At 22.9% G+C, this 21,482-nt stretch overlaps 1 protein-coding gene across 1 annotated transcript; it reads right to left on the reverse strand.

Annotated features, from left to right (window-relative positions):
* Window positions 1-2,327: 2,327 nt before the first annotated feature.
* On the reverse strand, window positions 2,328-20,896 carry LOC145842490 (uncharacterized). The gene is made up of 8 exons (XM_082949944.1): window positions 20,835-20,896; window positions 20,055-20,209; window positions 17,448-17,566; window positions 7,443-7,548; window positions 5,639-5,905; window positions 5,142-5,296; window positions 4,433-4,598; window positions 2,328-2,896 (listed from the first exon to the last, which is right to left on the reverse strand). Exons 1-8 carry the CDS (start codon window positions 20,880-20,882, stop codon window positions 2,791-2,793), a joined length of 1,122 nt encoding a protein of 373 aa, XP_082806070.1. The 5' UTR covers window positions 20,883-20,896; the 3' UTR covers window positions 2,328-2,790.
* Window positions 20,897-21,482: the final 586 nt, after the last annotated feature.

The following is a 21,482-nucleotide window of genomic DNA, read 5'->3' on the forward strand; positions in this document are numbered from 1 at the left end:
GTCTTTACCTCCTTAAAAATTTTTAGAAAAACACAAAAGCTTATATTAAGTCATTGTTTTAAACAATTTTTGACATGATGCAAAAACTTTATAAGAGTTTTCAATAAAATTATAAATTTGGAAAGTAACAAAATTTGCAAACAAATATTTAAACATTCAAATAATAAATTTTTCACCGAGTTTTAACTACTACAAGTTTATTGTTTTGTTTTCAAGTTCTGTAATGTATAATACTGTTACTTATAATTTTAAAATATCCAATCAAGTTTTTTGGCAATAATTTTTAATGTATTTGAACTTTTAATGATACTTAGCTTACGCGATAAATTTTATAAAGTTGTTTACCAAAATATAATTGAAATAATTAAGTATAAAATTATTTTTTTCTTTTCAGATCAGATATTGAGGATTTAGCTTAAATATTCTAATTAGTTGCACAATCGTAAAAAATTTAGGTATATTTAACCATTTAAATACCTAAAGACTTTAAAAACCATATTTTTCTAATTATTTTTCTAACTTTTACGCTTAAAGTTTTTATAAATAAGAAAAATTAAAAACAACTTATTACTTAAACTTGAATTATGATAACAAACCACTTTAAATAACGGTTGAAATTATTTTTTAATTAATTAAGGTTTTCTTTAAAGGCTTAACTATTCAAACACATATATTTAAAAGTTTTAAAAGTTAAAACCCGTAAAAAACGTTTTAAATTAGGTCATGATCAAAAGACTAATTCAAAGTTATTATTTTTTAATTTTCAAAAGCTTATGTTTTTACGTCAATTTGTATTTTAGTCGTGAGCGCTTTAAAGTTCAAAAAAAACTTTAAAAATAAAAAAAATTGTTTTAACATGTTTTTTTTCTAATTACGTAAAAAAACATTAGTTTCACGTTTGAAGAAGTTGTAACTCGTTTTTAAATAATAACAAATTTTTAATTAATAATATATGGTCATATCATGAAACCATTTACTGGAATATTTCAAGCAGATTTACTGTCTAGGATTAATGGAATTTTAAACTTTTAATTTTTTCTGTATTTCAAAGGTATTAAAGCTAAAATTTTATTAAAATATATTCAGTGGTGAGTTTTAGTTAAGTTTTCTTTCAATGCAACATCTATCATATATTTATTAAATTTTAAAAAGAACCAAAAATTTGCAAGTGGTTTTTTGTGTCCACAATGTTTTTTATATTCAAAATTTTAGCTTTATTGACTGTAAAACTTTTCTATCTAAACTATTTAAAACAAATTCAGTTACTAGGTTTCAATAAAATTTCAGATTAAAATTTTTAGATAATATAACTTGAACTAACAGTTTAAATTTATGTTCTCAATAAATGGTTAACAAATTTTATGCAAAGTAAATAACCATTATGGTTTATTTAATTGAAAGTTGTAGAATTATCATATTTCAATTTAAAAAAATATATATAAATATACTTTAAACAATTTATAATTTCATAAATTCATTTGTACTATACTAAATCTGTTTTGAATATAAAAAAACTAAATAGTATAATTGCTTTACTAAATTAATAGCGAATGAGTAACTAAGATATTTCTGTTTTATTTAGATAATCAATAAGCTTTAGAACTTACAAAAAATTACTTGAAATAGTTTTATTGTACTAATTCAATTAACTGTTTTATTTTTGAAAATATAACTTACTTTAAATAATTAATAAAATAACAATCAAAATTAAATTAACTTCAATATAGCTAAATAAAATAAAAACAAATACAGTTTAGTAAAAATATTTCAACTGACTTAAGACTTATCTGTTTTAATTAAATGACATCACAAAGTTTAACAAAGTATTATTTTATTTAAAACACATAAAAAAGGCAGAAATATAAATTTATTTAAAAACAAATATTTCAACAAACATAGCTCTTGTAGTTTGAAGATAAAAAAGTGAAAATATTTATAAAAACTTATACAAAAAGTAAAATACAAAACAGCTGAATAAAACTTAATGGCTTTAAATTTGAGTACAAAAACTCTTCGAACAAACTAATAAAAAAGACACATAAATTAAGACAGGTTAAATAAAACACAGCTTTCGATTTTTATTTCATTTTTTTATGTTTTAAACATGTAAGACACAGTAAAATTATAACAAATTAAATTTTTACACTTTTTTGTTCTCTTGACAAAGTAGCACAGAAAAAAATTACAAGTTTTAATAACAATAAAAACTTTTTTTTCTATTAATTTTTGAAAGAATGTAAATATGATTAAACTAAAAGGAAATTAAGGTTTGAAAAGCAATAAAAAGAAAAAAGAAAACTGAATAGCTTTTCTACCGTAAGCTTGTTTTGAAAATAAAAAATTATGTCTGGAAAAAAGACAATGCAATTAATTAGAACAATTTTTTTAAATTTGTATTTGACCACAAGAAGCTTTTAAAATCAACTTAATTAAAAGTTTAAAGCTTTGAAAAAAACAATAATTAAAAAAATAGTTAAATAAAAAAAATATGAAAAACATATAACTATGCTAATTTTAACTATTTATTTTGCTAATCTAAATCAACTTAAAAAAAAAGTAGATTAATCTTGGCTGTTATTATTCTGTTTTTTTTTTTTCAAAAAAAACACTTTTATAAATTCAGATCAAACTTAATTTTATTATTTCAGGATTTTTTAACGTCTGAGCAATTTATCTAAGAGCGAAATTTCGTCTCAAATAAATCGCCAAGTCAAAGCACTCAATGGTGGTAAACAATCGTGACGTCACGAAACTTAATGATGACGCCACCAAATTCTCACTATGACGTCACTAAACGTCCACGTAGAGCCTCTTGACGCCGCACATGCAGCAGAACCTCGCTCTTTCCACCGGGTAGTCCGACCCACACTCGTTGCAGTTCGCCGAAAGTTTCTTCCTGGAATTAAAAAAAATTTAAACAAGTAAAAAAAGTACAAAAAATAAAAACTAGCTGGTATTGTGTTAACATGGGTTTACCAAAGTGGGTCATTTCAGAAATCTAAGGGGTTATAAGCTTCAAAAATGGGGGGGGGGTGAACAGTAAAGGAGCCACAAGGCTACAATTTGAAACTTGAACTAGATTTTTTGGAGTTGGAGAAGAGCAAAGTAGTTTTAGGAATTTCTTTTGAGAAAAGGTAAGTATTGAAGGGGCCATTACTTATTTTAATTTTTTCAAAGGGGGGGCCTTATGAAAAAAAAGTTTGAGAAACCCTCATGTAGACCTAACGAAGTAGTATAACAACAACAATTTTCACAGTACTTATCTTTAGTGTTTTTACACTTTTCGTGAATTTGTAGCACGATAAGTGACGACGTGATTATTTACTCGAAAGTTTTGTTACTTAACAACTGTTTTACTTTAAATAATTTTTTGAATCTAAAAGTGAATGTTTATTTTGTATCTTATTTCACTCATATGCTAACTTTACTTTAGTTCTTCTGAATATTGAATAGTTTTGTATTACTCCTAACATATATAGCTTTAAATGCGTTAAATAATCATTTTAAATTGTATTTTTATGTAGCTTGTTATACTAATTTACTTTAAATTATTAATTACTGCTTACTTACTACATTTTACAATGTATAACAGTCGGATTAATTATATATTAACCTCGGCTGCAGTTCTAAGGTCGCTTCTGATTGGCTAATATTTTACTTAATTTTCAAATTTTAAATAATAAAACTCTTTTTGTTGGTTTATTTTTTATATATATTGGAGTAAGGTGGGTTAGGGATAAGGGTATAGTAAACAGTTCTTAACCTTTTTTTCATGTTTTACCCCTTTTTGAAAGGTAATTATCAAATTTACTCCCAATATACAAAACAATGTTTAATTTTGAGGAAATAAAACTAAATCTTTTAAACTTTAATCTTAGTAAAGATAAAGACAAATTGATAAACATTAATTTACATAACTTTGATAAAGAAACCCCCTAAAATTCCCTTTAAAACAAGGAAATTTACCCCAGAGATTAAGAACCGCTGGTAAAGATGTTGTTAATATACTGCTGTATTATTACATCACCTTACCTGCATAATGACATTAATAGAAAAATTTTAAGTCCTTACAACTGCAGTCGACCCTATATATTGTATCTACTATCAATCTACATCAATTATGACTTATATTTTAGTAAATAATCATCTTCTATATTTTTCTTGCAGTACTTGAAATTTACAGAAATCCGTGGAACTGTGTTAACTTGTTTAACACAGAGAAACATACATTAGTTGAATAAAAAAAAGTGCAAATTATTGCTAAAGGCTCAATTGTAGCGACTCTGCTGTTGTGAATTAAAAGTATACTATAGCATATCAATTTGTAAAAAAAAATTGAAAATATTAATGTATAGATAAAAATCCATTAAAAATAAAATAGTATAAAACTTTACAAATACAATATTCAAGCTTTGCACAACAAAATACTCACTTTATATTGGACCTATTGACTTGTTTCGGCTGATTGATTCCCGCCAAATACTGATTCGGTTGATTGATTCCCGCCAAATAGGCGTCTTCTTCAAACTTGTATTTTCTGATTGAGGACGTCTTTCTGGTTTTGACGTCGGAATAATATGGAGTAGCTCGGTTTGAATCTGAAAAAATATTAATATATAATAAAATAAAAAAATATTAATATCTCATCTTCGCATGAGTCGGCAGTATTTAAGAGCAAAAAAATTACTAAAGAAAGTTTTTCAAATATTTGAAGTAATTTTTTTAGTTCAACAATAAATTACTGTTTTGTTGTAAATATTTAACAATTGAAAATTTTATATTCTAACCGAAAACCAATTAAAATCTATTTCGTAATTTTTTCAATAATAGTTAAAGCAAATAAAAATAATATATATAAAAATAATATTTATGTGTTTTTTCTGAATATTTAAAGCAAATAAAAACAATATATATAATGAATAATATTTATGTGTTTTTTCACAATAACTAAAGCAGATAAACTTCAAATATATACAATAAATAATACTTATGTGTTTTTTCATAATAATTAAAGCAAATAAAAATAATATATATAATAAATAATTTTTATGTGTTTTTTCATAATATTTAAAGCAAATAAAAAACAATATATATAATAATTAATATTTATGTTTATTTAAAGCAAATAAACTTCAAATTACCTTCTTCGACCAAATTCCTGGCGTGGGCCACTTTTCTGGCGGGTTTCTTGGCGCTCATGGGGCCCCTGCTGCTCGGCACGAACCTCAACCCCGTTCGGGTTCGGTGCTCCCCCTGAGTCGAAACTTCCACCGTGCTGTCCCACGCTGGCGGGTTTCTGTGTGGGGGATTTTTTTAAATATATTTATAGAGTAACACTCAATATGAGATCAACCAATATATAATTTGTATTGATAAAAAGTTTTTTACATTAAGTTGCAAAAAAAATAATAAAAATGAAAAACAAAAGCAATAAACTGTAAAAACTTTTTGAGTAATTAGAATAAACCAAACAAGTCTAGTTTTAATTTTTGAGAATTTAGTTTTCTTCAGTGTACATTTTAATATGACAACAATGAATATAAGCTTACAGCTAAGAAAATGGAATTTTTTTTTTACCGAAAAATATATTACTTAAAAACTTTTCATTCTTTTAATTTTTATAAATTAAAATTTTAACCTCCTATTGTTGGTTCTTCCGTTCAATTTCCTTCCATTTCCGTTCGAACCGTTCACATTTCCAACTCCATCATTTCCAACATTTCCCTCTTCATTTCCCACCTCGCTAAACCGAACACCGTTCGCCCCGTTTTTCCGGTCATCCGGGTCCCTGGGCGGAATTTTGGGGGGTTTTCTCAACTTGGGGGGTTTGTACTGGGTCCTCGCTTTCATATTGGACGAATTTTTTTGCTGATTCCCGATTCGCTTCTTTTGTTCGGCGCAGAAACTGTTTAAATTGATAAATAAATTAGAAATAAATATTATGAAATAACTCCTTAATACAAAAAAGTTTTCCCTTTTTTTGCCTGGCGCATTAACTTGTTTTTACTAATAAAATTATTATAATTTTGAAATTTATTAAAAGAAAATTAGTTTTTCAATCTGTTTTTGCTCGGCAAAATACAACTATAAATTTTATCTATTCTTTTATTATATATTTTTAAGTATTAAATACAATAAAGTATTCATTTTCACTTTGATAACTTGGTTTGTTTCACATTATTTAATTAGTAAAACATTAGTTAGTAAAACATGTTTATTATAAAAACTTGCTGTTTGTCAATGTTTTAATTCTAATAAATAGTATTATTTTATGGAGAAAAAAAATATTAAAAGTTTAAGTTGGTAAAAACGTTTTATTATTTGTTTATTGTTGTACTAGACAAAAATTATTTAGTTGTGTATCTTAATGTTAATATAACTTGCAATAATTTAACAAAATATAAACATTTTAGTCTTTTTCTTATATTTTTATATAAATTAATTTTATATTTTTATTATGCATTATCTAATAACCAAAAAAAGCTTAAATAACATATATATTTAGTTCTATTTCTTTTATATCTTGATATCTGTTTTTTCTACATATATTTAAACTTTTAGTTTATTTGAGCACATTTAAGTTTTAGTATGATTATATTTTTAATTAATTCTTATTTTGTTTTAAACATGTACAACTTTCTTCTTAGTATATTGAAAAAGCCTTGTATTTTAAACTTTAAACTTAATCATTAAAAAACATTAAAGTTTAAACAAAACATAGTAATTAAAATATTTATGTTGAAGTTACATTCCAGATTTTAATAAAAACAGTTTTATTCAAATATATCCAAGTTTATAAGCAAAACATTGTAGAGCAAATTATTTAAAATGCGAGAAACCTGAATTTTCTGATCATGTTTCACTAATTTGAAACATTATGTAAGTAAATAAATTATAAAACGTAAAATAAAAGTTGAAGTTTTAAACTTAATTTAGCATGTCATTACCAAAACTAACTTTTGAAATTCCTAAAGTTTTCATGTAAAATGTAATTAACTAATACTACCAAATGACTAAAAAATAGTTTAATATCTCGATATAACACTTATATGTATAAACACAAATATAAATAATAAACATTTAACAAACTTGATATGTCTTTCTGCGGACTGTTTATTAAATATTCGCAACAAATATAAATAATTAATATTTTACAAACTTGATATGACTTTCTGCGAACTGTTTATTAAACATTCTGCAACAAATATAAATAATTAATATTTTACAAACTTAATATGTCTTTCTGCGGACTGTTTATTAAACATTCTGCAGCAAATATAAATAATTAATATTTTACAAACTTGATATGTCTTTCTGCTTATTTTTTATTAAACATTCTGCAACAAATCTAAACAATTAATATTTTACAAACTTAATATGTCTTTCTGCGAACTGTTTATTAAATAATCGCAACAAATATAAATAATAATTATCTTACAAACTTGATATGTCTTTCTGCGGACTGTTTATTAAATCTTCTGCTGCAATGAGGGCACTGGATGTAGTCAGGATTTATCGTTGGTGGCGACAATGGGGGCAGAGGTTTTCCTGAGAAATTAATAAAATAATAATTAATTTACCAACAAATTTTAAATACTATACTTGTACTCTAAACTATAAATATCTACATGTAATAAAACTTGTTCTAAAAAACCATAGAAAATAGCTATATCAATTGAAAAAAAACATCAACAGATTAAAAGATTTTTAGTTTCAAAGTTGTCCAATTTCTACTTAATAAAAGGCAGTTCCAACAATTCATTTTAAATTATAAATAATTTGATGTTTATAAAAGATATACTGTATTTTAAATTATTACAGCTTAATAAAATTTTACAAAACACTATCTAAAAAGTAAAAGCTTTAGTTTAAGTATTACAAAAATGTTTTAAGTTGTTATCAATTGAAAAAGGTAAGATATAAAAAATTAAAGTAAACTAAATTGTTTTATAATCTTGTTGTAATCTTGCTTAATGCTTGTTGTTCTTAATCAATGTTAATTAATAAAAATTTATATAGAAAAAGATTGCTTTAATATTTAAATCTCTGAGCATAGTTAAAAACTTCTTTTTTTTTTTTGGATTTCAAATACTAAACAAAAGTAAAATCTTAAAAAACATAAAAGAGAAAACAATAATAAACAAAATTTTTAATTTAGAAAGTTTTATTGCCAATCACTTCAACTTATTAAAAAACAACAAAACTTTAAAGTTACAAAATAAATAACATCAAAAAAAAACTTTTTTCTAAATAAAAACAAAGTTCAGTCCAATAAAAATAAACTTTACATAGCAAAGACATAAAACAGACATTAAAAAACGAATTTTTCCAAACCAAACATAAATCCATCAAAAACATGGGTAGCAAAATGTTTACATGCCAACATGGAAATTTAATAAAACGCCATAAAGCGATTTAATCTGGTAACACGCCTGAATAATAGATGGTATTAAATTATTTACTAAACAAACTTCAGGCCTCTTACAGTAAAAAGTTTCCATAAATTTGTGCTTGAAGAAACTGATGTTGTTTTAAAATTGTGTTTAAGTTTTCAAATTTGTTCTTCGAATTAATAGAAAAGTTATAATAGATAACAAACTTAATTGGTATTTGAAATAAACTTAGTTTCAATAATTATTTTAAATGATTTTATACTTTTAACTTATATTTTAGTTACCAAGCAAGTTTAGACATTCTTGAAATATAAAAGATTCTATTAAACATTTAGATGGAAATTATTTTAAACTTTGTAAAATGATTGTTTGAGATTTAATTAATTTTAATACATATAATATAATAATATAATTTTAATACGAAAGTTGATCCAATTTAATTTTCAAACACAGAAACAAATTAAGTTTTGAGAACATAAAAACTTTACTTAGTTACTTTACTCTAAATATTTTCAAGTTAATATTTTTTTAAAAACATATTCAGGTTTTCAGCGCTTATGACTTCTAAAAAGCTACTTACGTTTTTAAGTGTTACTAAAAATTATACAAATTCTATGACATAATTGTATCAAATAGGTAACAATACTTTGATCATTTAACATGAAGCTAAAAGCGGTTTTAAAATAAAATACATTAAAGAATATAATAACTACAAGCTATAAAGCTTTTAAATTTGATTTCTTAGTTGTAAAAGCTTTTAAAGTTTTAATTAACACATTTAAGTGTCTCATTGGATCAATATTAACAGTATGAAAAATTGTTAAACAGTTTTCACTTTAATATAAAATAAAAATAGCACTCATAGTTAAAATGTTCAAAGATAATACTTGAAATTTCATCATATCGAGCATAAAAAATTTAAATTACAAATTAAATTCTGTCTCGCCGAAAGCAATTAATAAAACCTCAAATTTAAAGCCCATTGTTTTAAGTGTGAAAACGTTAAATTTTGTGGAATTTGAAAAACATATTTCACTATAGAAGTTTTAATTTTGAAACTACTTTACATACAAAAAATAGTTTTTCTTTTTGAACATTATTGTGCAACAGCCTTTACGATATATATTTAAAATTTTTATATAGCTTAAAATTAATTATAAAAATTATTCATATAGCAAAATCTTTTTTAAAACAATTAAACTTGCTGATCAAGAATTTAAAGTTTAATTTTCACTTGAATAAAATATATTTGTATAATTAAAGCTTTGAATATACAAAAAAAGTTGCTCAGTTTTATTACTCAAGTAAACATATTGTAGAAGTAACCAATTTTTTTTTTCAGGTTGGATTTTTTGAACAGAATGGACTTTATTTATATTGCTATTACTGCAAATCAAAACTTGAAAGAAATTTTACATTTTAATTTTTTAATTACGGAAATAAATGTCAACTTAAATCAAACCATACCTAAAATAACAAACCTCAGAACAAAACACAAAACTTTTTTATTGAGTTTAAAAAAAAAAATTGCTGAAAAATTGACAGTTTTTTAATTAGAAACTTATCAAAATTTTATCAAAGCACTAGTTGTGGTTTTTTTCACGAAAACTCAACAATTCACGTTAGTTGACACTCACGCCCATTTATTCATAATTAAATCACCTAATGTTCAAACATCGTGCATAATTGAAGCGGTTATGACATCACAGTAACAGATTAATGCTAAAAATGTCAACAAATCAGAAAATTGACAAGCTAAGTAAAGGACAACTTTGAGATTTGAAGTTGTTTTTTTTTTCATTGAAAATATATAATCATTTTTTTCACAAGATTTTATATAAAAATAACAATTATTTTAACAAAGCTCATTTACGTAAGAAACATATTTTGTTAAACTTACAATTTTACTGTTTAATACAAACTTAAAGTAGGTTTCGAGAATAAGCACAAGTCTAAATAAAATCATCAACATTTCATACTTTACTAACCAAACTTGGCGAATTTTTATTTATCTAATAGAAACTGTTTGAATTAATAATTTGGAAAAATTCTATCCAAAAACCAGACTTTTGAAAAAAATTGAGATTAAGATATAAACTACGTGAAAGAATTCACATCAAAAGTGAGATGTCAAAATAAAATTCCACATTTTTCTTGAATACGTGACTTCAAAGAGAGTGTAATCTTTTCTTTTTGTTTTGTAAACAAGTTTAAATTATTTTAGGCCCTAAATTAGAAAAAAAACGGACTAAAATGTATCTATATGCTAGGGATATAATGTAAGAACATATAAAAAAATATATTATTTATAAATGAGATAAGTTTTCAACAAGAAATTCATCAATCAAACTTTTTTTTAATATCTGACACGCCTTTCTAATGGTTAGGAATTAATTATTTACCAAACAAAAATTTAAATTAAAATTTAAAAAACACTTCACGCCATTAGGTCACGAGCCAAAATATTTTTTTAATTGACAGTTTTTTATTCGGTCACGTTAATTTTGTTTGGCTTCAAATTGTTTTAAACGTCGAATTTTTAATTATTTTACGTTGTTTATACATTTTTAGTAACATTAAAAATGCTCAAAAGTTAGAATAAAAAACGATTAATTCTGTAAAAATTGATAATGTTGTTTTCTAAATAAATTAAATAAAAAATACATTTTTTTAATAAAACAGTTTTGTTTTTGGGAGCTTTTTTTGCTTTCAATTCCAACAACTAATTACTTAAAATATCATGTCTTTAAGACGTATTAAGTGTTGTGTTGTAATGCTTTTTTAAAGTTCAAAAATCATACTATTAGATTAGTGACTTAGAGTATAAGAAAAACTTTAAATATTTTAAAAGAGTGCAAAACAAAAATGTGTGCAATAATTTTCTTTTACCATATAACTGTCAAAATTTTCACAATAAACAAATCAAAATACATACTTGACACCAAAAGCGTAAAATTATATAAGCAACCTTATAACCCTTTAAAAAATTTGCTTAGTAAAAAAGTTAGTAGTTATTTTGGTGTGCATAATAACTTAAAATAAGACACACAATTATTTTCAAATACTTGACAGGCTTTAACAATAGAGTTTTAAATTTTTGAGGAGATTAAATTTGAAGTTTAAACAAGATCGAAAATGTCAAAGTTTCCATGGCAACTAGTTTTTCCTAGCAACCGCAACCAAGCGTTTGATCAGAGCTTGATAAAAAAAGTGACAATTTCAATTAAATTCGCTGTCAACTATTCTTTCTAAACATTTTTGTTTGAAATTTTCAATTAAAATAGCTTTATTGAATTTTTCTTTATAGTTTCAGTAACGTTTATAAAAAAATCTATTATTAAATAAGTAATTTATTTAGAAAGCTAAATAACTTTTTAGGTTAAATTTTGATGAACATAAAGTAATTATTAGCCAATTTTGATAAATTCACTTCAAATTGTTTATTTTTGTCATAGAACTGTTTAGTAAATTAATAATGTATTTTAATTCACATTTACAGCTAAAACTAAGCATAGTGACAATTTGAAATATAGTACAGTTTTCATTATATATTGTAATTTTTATTGTTTATAATTCTTTAAAAAAAGTTTAACACTATTTATAACACAAACAATTATTATATGCTAAGTTTAAATTATAAACAAAACAACAACACAAACTTTCTATAAAAAAAACTACTGTTACTTGTACGGTTTTAAGTGACTCTAATCACTAAACTTAATTAACCATTTATTTTAAACTTTTTTGGAGTTGACAAAATACAAAACTGTCATAGTTGCCTTATTTTGGCTTAAATCATAAGTTATTTATATAAGACTTTATAAAAAAGACTAGTTTTTTAATACGCTAAGCTTAATATTAGCCTAATATAATTAAACTTGTGTCATTAACTTTTGTTTTGATATTAAACTATTTTAGTTTTTTTATTATCATAATTTCTATAGTTTGTATAAAACAGGTTCTTTAATTAATGTCAGTTTTCAATAATTTCTTTTTTATAATAAAGCTTTTAAGATTATATTATGTTGAAACAAAAATATATTAGTTCAGATGTGGTCCAACACTTAAATACTAAATTTTCAATGGCTCTTGAATGAAACTTAAGTTATGAGAAAAATTTTTCCGATAAAAACGAATGGACCGTAAATTTTTCCATATCAAGTTTTTATAAAATTTAATTATTATATTTCCATTTTTTAAGTCTAGAGACCTTAAACTTTAGAAAATGATCCTTGCAATATTTGGAAACAAAGAAAATAAATTTCAAAGGAAAGTTAAAGTTTTATTACCAAATACTTTACTTTATTTGTTTATTTTTGAAAAACTTACTTTTAGTTATGTATTAAAAATATTCCTTTTGGCAGACTTTTTAAAATTATTTAATGAGTAAAAACAATTGATTTATAAATGTAGGAAGGATTGTATTTTTAGTGAAATAGTTTTATTTAGCATTTTTATTTTTGCACTTTCCATATTTTAATCGACTATATTTAAAATTTACTTTGAACTAAAAAAATACAAAAGCAATTGGTAGTTTACTTATAAGTATAAAATACAAGACTAAAACAATATTTTCGCAATCTATGGTACTAAATAATTTTTATTTAATTTACGGGCACAAACTAATGTTTTACAAAATATAAATTGCATATTAGTGGCTAGTTTATATAGTTTAAAAAGATTTCTAAATTATTTTTCTAGATAAAAACTACCAAAGAAAAACATAAAGATTAGAATTATTATAAATCTAAATTTTTGCAGCTTCAAAACTTGTTTATAGCTGATGTAGTTATGAAAAACAGATTATACCCACAAAATGTTAAATACAACTTAAGCACAAATAGAGGTTTTTTAATGATAAAAACTTTTTAGATGTGGTATCAAAGTATTTAAGATTAAACATATTTAGAAGTTTAACACCAAGAAAAATTGAAAAAATTTAAAAAAATTTACAAATTTTCTTAGACAATAACTTTCACGCTTTTCAAAAATTTTTATGAAAATATAATTAGAAAATATTTTTTTGAAAACTATTCTACTGACAAACTTGAAAGAAAAACGTTTTATTAGATGTTTCACTTAATTAGCACACTTGCCATTTAATAAAGCATTACAAACTTCCTTGTAATTTATATTAAAAAATGTGTAATTTGAATTTTATTTGACATGTTAAATGACTATACGATTGCTAACACAAACTATTAAAACGCGCTTCCAATTTTTTTAAAACTTATGAGTTTAAAATCAAATTAGAATTGGAACTGGTAATATTGACATTTTAAATTGGTTTTGTACGATGTACTGTAAAACTGTTTTTAACTAGATTGTGTTTAATAATATTTACATAACAAAAAGAAATATTATTTTGATTTTAGTTTTTAGTAAATATAATTAGAAAGTACTTTTAATATAAATATTCAACTAGCACACCTTATTTATGTTTTTTTACCAGTTTTTAAACAAAAGTATGCTTGTACTAAAATTAACAATAACTCAATATAACTCTGAATACTAATACAGTTTTAATACATAACGAAAAGTATTAATTAAAACAAGTTAATTAATTTCACAATTAGTTGTTTAAACTGTGTACACTAAAATAATAACAATTAAAACAACGAAAATTTTATTTAAGTACGTGAACAATTAAACTAATGAAATATTATCGAAATTATTCTTTAAAATCTATTTAATTATGTCTCAATCAAATTTAATAAATAGTCTAATAATAATATAGTACAATACAACTTGACAAAATTAACGTACAGTTTTATAGAAACTAAACGTTGATAAAAAAATAATTTTGTTTTCTGTGTTTGTAAATGTAAAGTTTCAAAAAGTATTAAATTTATATTTTTTACTACTTTACCAATGTTTTGTCATTACTAATTATTAGAAAACCTAGAAAAACTATTTTTATATTTATGCATTTTATTTTAATAACTTAATTATAAGAAAAAAAATGTAAAACAGCTTTTTAAACAAATAAACTTTTATTTACATCAATTTTCATTCATAAACAATACAAGAACAAATATTTTCCATATTAAGTTTAAAACAAAACACCAATTTATCAATACAATTAACCAAATAAAATATCATTAATACAAAAAGACGGCTAAATTAACTAAAATAAAACCGAAACACTAACCGAATTTAAAATCCCAGCGCAATTTGGAACATTTCGACAAAAAGCAAGTTTTAAATTCAGATTTCAATTTTCCAAACCTACATAATATCCTAAGGCCTTGCAAACTTTTTTTTTTCCTTTTTTTTCTTGTAACTTTATTGCTCTAAACCAAAATTAACATCTGCTGACGAGAAAAGACTTTTTGCGGCAAAACAATTAATTTTTGTCGGTGAAATTTGTAATGGCCACAAAAAATGCAAAAAAAAAATTTTTATACTATCAAAAAATTGAACTTTTGTTCTGATTTTCGGTGAACAATGGTCGAACTGTTCAAAAGCATTGAAAACGATACTTTATAGTTTTGAAAATGAAAGTGTCATCAGATTATTATCAATTTATACTTAATTTACAATGACAATAAATGTATTGAACTTAATACAGTATTTTTTTCGCTTGTTTAAGTTTAACTGTTTAAAGTCAATACAAATTATATCTGAATGGTAACTTTTGTTAAGTAAACTATTTTAGCTCACTTTTTGCAACAAGACGTCTATTGTAATGAAAAGAGTATAAATGTTATTACTTCTGCATACTAACAAAAAACATCATCTTTATAAAGTTAGTGATAAAAATTGTTAGAAAATATTTAAATAAAAGTAATGACTAATATAATTTTTACAGTTTTTTATGTCATTTTATGTTTTTATGTGTAATAATCAAATAAAAACTAATATTTTAAATGATACATAATTTTATGTTGACAATAAAGTTATTGAATTAAAAACAAAAATTTTTACACATTTAATTTAAATTTAAGCAGTATTCTTAATTGTATTACTTAATACTATAATATAAAAATTTTAATCTAGTTGTATAAAACTGTCATAAAACAGTTTTTTATGCATTACCAACGTAAAAGCTTTTATTGTAAGCCTTGAAAGCCTATATGAGATTACTTTAAATTATTTTATCGATAAGATAACTTCCAATACCGTATACCTATATGACATTATTAGCTAAAAGTATTTTTAACTAATTTATTTTTAGTTTTATTGAACCTTATTCTATAAAAAAAAAACAATTTTTTATATTACAATTCACACAAATTTTAAATTGAGATCTTATTTAGATTAAATTAACTAGTGTTGAATTTTAATCTAATTTTTAAAAATTTTCTTACAAGTAGCTTAGAAAAGGTTTAAAACTATTATTATCAAAAACAATAAAGGATTAATGACTTTTAGTTTTTTATGTGTTTAAAACAAAACACCAATTAATCAAAACAATTAACCAAATAAAATATCATCTTTAATTTCCTTAATATTCCTTTTCAAAAGCTATTTTTATTTCTAAAAAACATATTAACAGTACGTTTTGTAGTCTTTATATTTAATTTAATGAAGATTAATAAGTTTTTACAGAAACCATTTTTCAAGAAATACCAATGATCAATAATATAAAAATAAATTTAAAGTTTCTGTACAATGATTAATGCCTTTTAAATGGTGATTATGGTTTCAGAAAACACTCTGTTCTTTATATAAGATGTTTCCATTATTTAAACAGATCTAAATAAACACAGTTTATATTAGAAATCAGTCTCATTTTATAGATAATATATACAAAAATGAAAGATTTAATGTGATAGAAACGTTTTTTAACAAACTTTCATTTATCATTTCTTTATGTGTAAGTATTTAATACACTAATTGCTATTGAACACTTAATACTATTTTTAGCATTTTCATACTAAAATATGGAACTTAAAACCTTATACAGATTTAACTAAAGTGTTTAAATAGCAAATAAATTTAAACTTCGTTTCCAAAACACTTTATAAAAAATTTTAAGTTTTAAGAGTTTTTAAGTTTTACTGAAGTAAAAGTACAACATTTATATTTTTTTTAATAGAATCATATCAATTTTTTTAATCTTTTAAATTTTGTATAAAATTACTTAACAAAATAAACTTGGCACAGCAAAAATTTATAAAATGTTAAAGTTCTATTTGATAAACAGAAAAACTTCTGTTTAAATACTTAATCTATGAACTTGAGTGTATGTTGTACCTTAATTTCCACTGTTAAAGTAACCAAACAACCAACTTTAAGAGTAAAAGTTTTTATTTTTGTTTTTTTTTTCTTTTTTAGTTTTTATGTAACACTTATACCAACAAGAAATTTTGTTTTCAATTTACAAAAGTAAAACTTTGCTACTACTTTTGCAATAACCTATGTTCGTTTTCTGTAAACAAAAAAACTCAAAGCATATAAAAATGCATTATTTCAAATAATAAAAAAAATTTTCACTATATTTTCTGAAATATTTCTTTACAAAAAACATATTACAAACTAAACTCTATTTTAAACAAAAAGCAAGTCACAAGCCACAGTATTTATAAACTTTTAGACAAAAAAACATATGCTTTCAATTAAAAGAATATTTTCTAACAATAGTCTAAAAATATCATTAATTATATATCGTTATTTTCATTAACTACCTTAATATTCTTTTTGAAAAGATATTTTTTTTGCTAAAAAACAGATTAATTTTTTCAGGTTTTCCCACTTTTTTTACTTTTAAACTTTTTCTCAAATTGGAGTTATTTAAAATAATTTCTAGTTGAAAAAAATAATAATAACAAAACAACATTTCCAACATACTTTTTTACTCATCATTTTTAGAGTATTTAGTATATATATATAAATATATGTTAAGTTACTTACTTTAATATTTTAATTAATTAACCGATATAATTTATATAAAATTATTCTCAGTTACTCTAACTGAAGAAAAATAAACATAAAGCACAGTAATTTTTTCTACGTAGTTTAAACAACACAACTTTTCTAATATGTTTCAAATAAAACATAGTCAAAACTTTTTAATTAATTCTCCAAAATACTTTATTATTTATTACGAACCTTGTTTAATGGCTGCAGTAACATTTCTGGCTTGTTTAATTGTTTTGATAAAATTTTCGTGTTTCTCTTTCCAATTACTTTTAGCAGGCTGTTTGTTTATTTGGTTTGTTCTGTTCAATCTGTAAAACAAAAAAATAAAAACAATAATGAGCATTAAAAAACTTTGCTAGAAACTGTCCAAAATATCTGAATTTTAAAAGTTAGTCTATCTTTAATAATTGGTTCAAAACTTGAGTTTATAATATTTTTATTCAAAAATATTTTTTGAACCTTTAAAGTTATGATGAAAATAATTAGATTTGGATTATAATACAATATTGAGTCTAAAATAACTTTTTAAATAAAGCAAGTAAATATTCTTATTTACAGTTACTAAAAAAAAACCATCAAATTAAAAACGACAGTGTGTAAAAACTCTAATGAATAAAACATATTTCTAAAAGATAAAGATAATTTGTTTTAAAAAAATTTATGTTCTAAAAACTATTTTTGTTACTATAGTTTAAATATATATATTTCATATTCAAATCTTGAACTTCTTATACACTTAGAAAATTTTACCATAGCTTTTATTCAATTGAACTTGAGTTAAATTTAGAGCTGATATGCTCTTAATAAATTAGGTTAAATGCCAATAATAAGTCATTATATTTAAATAAACGTGGCTATTATCAGTATAATATTTTGTCAATAAAATTGTTGGTCTAATGCTTATGAAAATAAGTTTTAACTTTATCCGTCTAGACACGAAAAAAAAATAGACAAAACATATATGTATAATATATAACATAACTTATAAATTTGTTCGATTTTTTTCAAGAAATACTATTAAAAATAATGTTGAAGTGTTAGTTTGAAGTAGAAAATAAAATATAATAAAACAAAATACAATTTATAAGCATAAATAGCTTAAATATTAACAAATGAACTGTTTTACAAGCAGTTAGTATTAGCTTGAGGTTTTTTTATTATCTATTTAAATTAGATAAAATTTAACTTTATCAAAAAATAAAACTATTCTACAACTTTTTTATCAAAATCAACATTTTATATTAGTAAAAACATAGTGCAACAAACACAAGATAATATCAAAAATAATTTAGATAAGTTATTATATTTTGTTGTAAAACTATTTTCAACACTAATGTTTCGAAATAAGGGCATAGGGGAGTGAATAACTTTTTTTCACAATTTGATCTTATTTTATAGAGTTTTAACTAAGCTAAAAAATGCTTTTTACAGATTTTTAAAATTTAAAATAATATTTGAGACATAACAGGTCAAAGTCGGAGACTACAATAGGTTCTTTATGGAAGTCGCAAACTAAAACCACAAAAAAGATTACCTCACAAAAAATTTGTCTTGTTGTTTTGAGATAAACACCTCAAACTTTCAGGAAATGTTCCTTGCAATATTTAGAAAGTTCAGTAGGAAAGATTTTTTTTTTTAATTAGAAAATTGAAATTGTATAAAAAAACTTTAAAAAAAAAGTTTTTTTTTGTCATAATTTTTTTTTCTAATTTTGTTCCAACAGAATTTTCTTAATATTGCAAGGAACATTTCCTGAAACTTTAAGGTGTTTATCTCAAAAAAGGTAGGAGAAGACAGATTTTTAATGATTTTTATTTATTTTCCGTTTTAATTTGTGCCTCTCATAGGGAACCGATTGTAGTCTCTGACTTTGATAAGCTATATCTCAAAAATTATTTTGATTTTTAAAAATCTGTACAAAGCAATTTGGAGCTTAGTTAAAACTCAATAAAACTAGACTAAACTGTACAAAAGTAATTTACCACCCTATGTCAAAAAGTTCAAATGTAAAACAAAAACATTTATTTTTTTAATCACAATTTTTACATTAGTTTGATCAATAGAACTATGGAAAAGTAACTTCAACAAAATTAAAGTTTTGCAAATAAAGACTATAACAGTGGCTGACAGTCTTTTGTGGGGACAGACTCACTAAAAAATTCTTTCCAGGCTACATTAAAAATTTAAAAATTTCGTGGGTCATAATGTTTTTAAAAAGTTTACTTTACAGTAAAAAATATATACTTTGAGCAAATTTGTAAGAAAACAATTGTAAAATAAACATAAGACAGGCTTCAGAGAAAAGATTTTTTAGTATATCTGGTCAGTATTTCTAAAAGGCCGCGAAAAAAGGTTCAAATTATTATTTTTGTTTGTTAAAGAAACAAAGTTCAAACTAACAGTTTACAAATAAAGCTTTGTATTTGATAAAATTTTACCTTATTTATATAAGAATACAACTTGATGAATAAATTTTTACTTTTATTCCAAATTTTTTTTTTCATAAACAATTAATAAAAGTTACTAAGAATAATATAATAGCATGGACTAAAAACTTTTTTGTACTAAAATGATAAAACATATTTACCAAAAATAACAAAATGCGTACTTAGAAATAGTAGTTAAACTTTATTTTTATTTTTCAATAATTCAAACTAAACTTTGTGCTACATTTTTTATTAAAATGCTAGACAACCTACAACAGGACTAAAAGTTAAAGGTTACTGTAAGGATGTAAAAAATTTCAAATGTTTTGAATTATAAATACATCAAATTAAAAATCAAATTATAACAAACTTTGTATCTGATTTCTTTTTAGTGAATCCACCAAATTCATCCACTAAATGGCGCTGTTTCTTGGAGTCGAACGTCTTTCTGGTGCTGTTGTTTATTTTCTTGCAAACTTTAGAGTGCCTCTCCAATGCTTTTGCATTGAAACTTCTGCCACAAGACTGCAAATAAAAATATAAATCTAAAATAATTTAATAGACTTAATTTTGTTGAAAATAATTGGAAAACACTATTTTTCATTTGTTTACTGCAATTCTAAAAGCTTTGAAACTTGTGCAAAATAAAACGACTGCGAGGTCATAAAACTACATATTTAAAATAGTTTATTGCAAGGTTGCTACTCTTAGAGTCAAAAAAATACTTTCCTAATTGACCTTAACTGTCCTGAGTCATGTTGAAATTTTTCAAATTCTCAATTACTATTGTTTTAACTTTTCAAATTAAGAAAAACCAGGTTTTTCTTTAAACTTGTTTATAAAATAACAAAATATTTCAACCAAATCAACTAAATCTTTTCAAAATGAATAAAAATAACTGTCCTGAGATATCATATAAATTTTAAAACTATCTAGAGTTTGTTAAAAAAAACAGCTATTTTGATTAAGCCTGAGTTTAAAAAAGATAATCTAAATATCCTGAGAGTTTCAGAAACTTCTAAATATGCTTAGTGAGTGGCAACCCTGAAATATTAAATAACGTGACAAGGAAATACTTGTTTAAACTAATCTAATAATTAAAACATTTTATATACATTCATATAAATATCAATCTTTTTTTTCTACTAACATGGCAGGGAAACAATTGCGGTGGTGGGGCGTTTTCATCTTCAAACATTTTATTTGCTTTTATTTATCTGTAAATAAAGTATCAAAATTTGCTAAATGTAGTTGCTTGAAAATCAAAAGATTTTTTACATATATCAGCTAAAAATACCAAATTTAAATATAAAACAATAAACTATATTTGAAAAACTAAAAATGTTGATATAGTTTATTTTATTTGAAATATAGCACAAAAATAATTTAGCAGAATAGTTGCATTTCACTATAATTCTGTCATTTTTTTAAATTAATTTTATTTAACTATAAGATACTTTATTATTATTGTTTTTTAATGATACAATTGTTTTACAAAATTTAACAAATTTGTCTCTAAACAGAATGATATCTAGCAGTACATTTAAAATTGGTAAAACATATTAGTTTGATAATGAATACAAATAAATATATAATATACAAAAATTTTCCAGATCAAGTAAAAGATTTTTCAAACTATATTTTAACTTGCACAATTTGTAAACTAGAGTTATCAAAAAACACTTATCTTTTTTACAAATAAAATGTAATACCAAGCCTAAGGTTAGTGATATTACTTTTTTTTGTATTTCAATAACTTTTTTTTTATTTGTAAAGATGAACACTTTTTAAAATAACT

The sequence above is a fragment of the Thalia democratica genome, chromosome 8 (assembly GCF_965202585.1).
Source record: "Thalia democratica chromosome 8, ktThaDemo2.hap1.1, whole genome shotgun sequence".
Lineage (NCBI taxonomy): Eukaryota > Metazoa > Chordata > Thaliacea > Salpida > Salpidae > Thalia > Thalia democratica.

Coding starts and splice junctions, on each gene's coding strand:
- LOC145842490 (XM_082949944.1), bottom strand. CDS start 20,882: ATGTTTGAAGATGAAAACGCCCCACCACCGCAATTGTTTCCCTGCCAT. Junction 20,210..20,834: donor CGCAATTGTTTCCCTGCCAT/GTTAGTAGAAAA, acceptor TTTTATTTGCAG/TCTTGTGGCAGAAGTTTCAA. Junction 4,599..5,141: donor CAGGAATTTGGTCGAAGAAG/GTAATTTGAAGT, acceptor ATATTTTTTCAG/ATTCAAACCGAGCTACTCCA.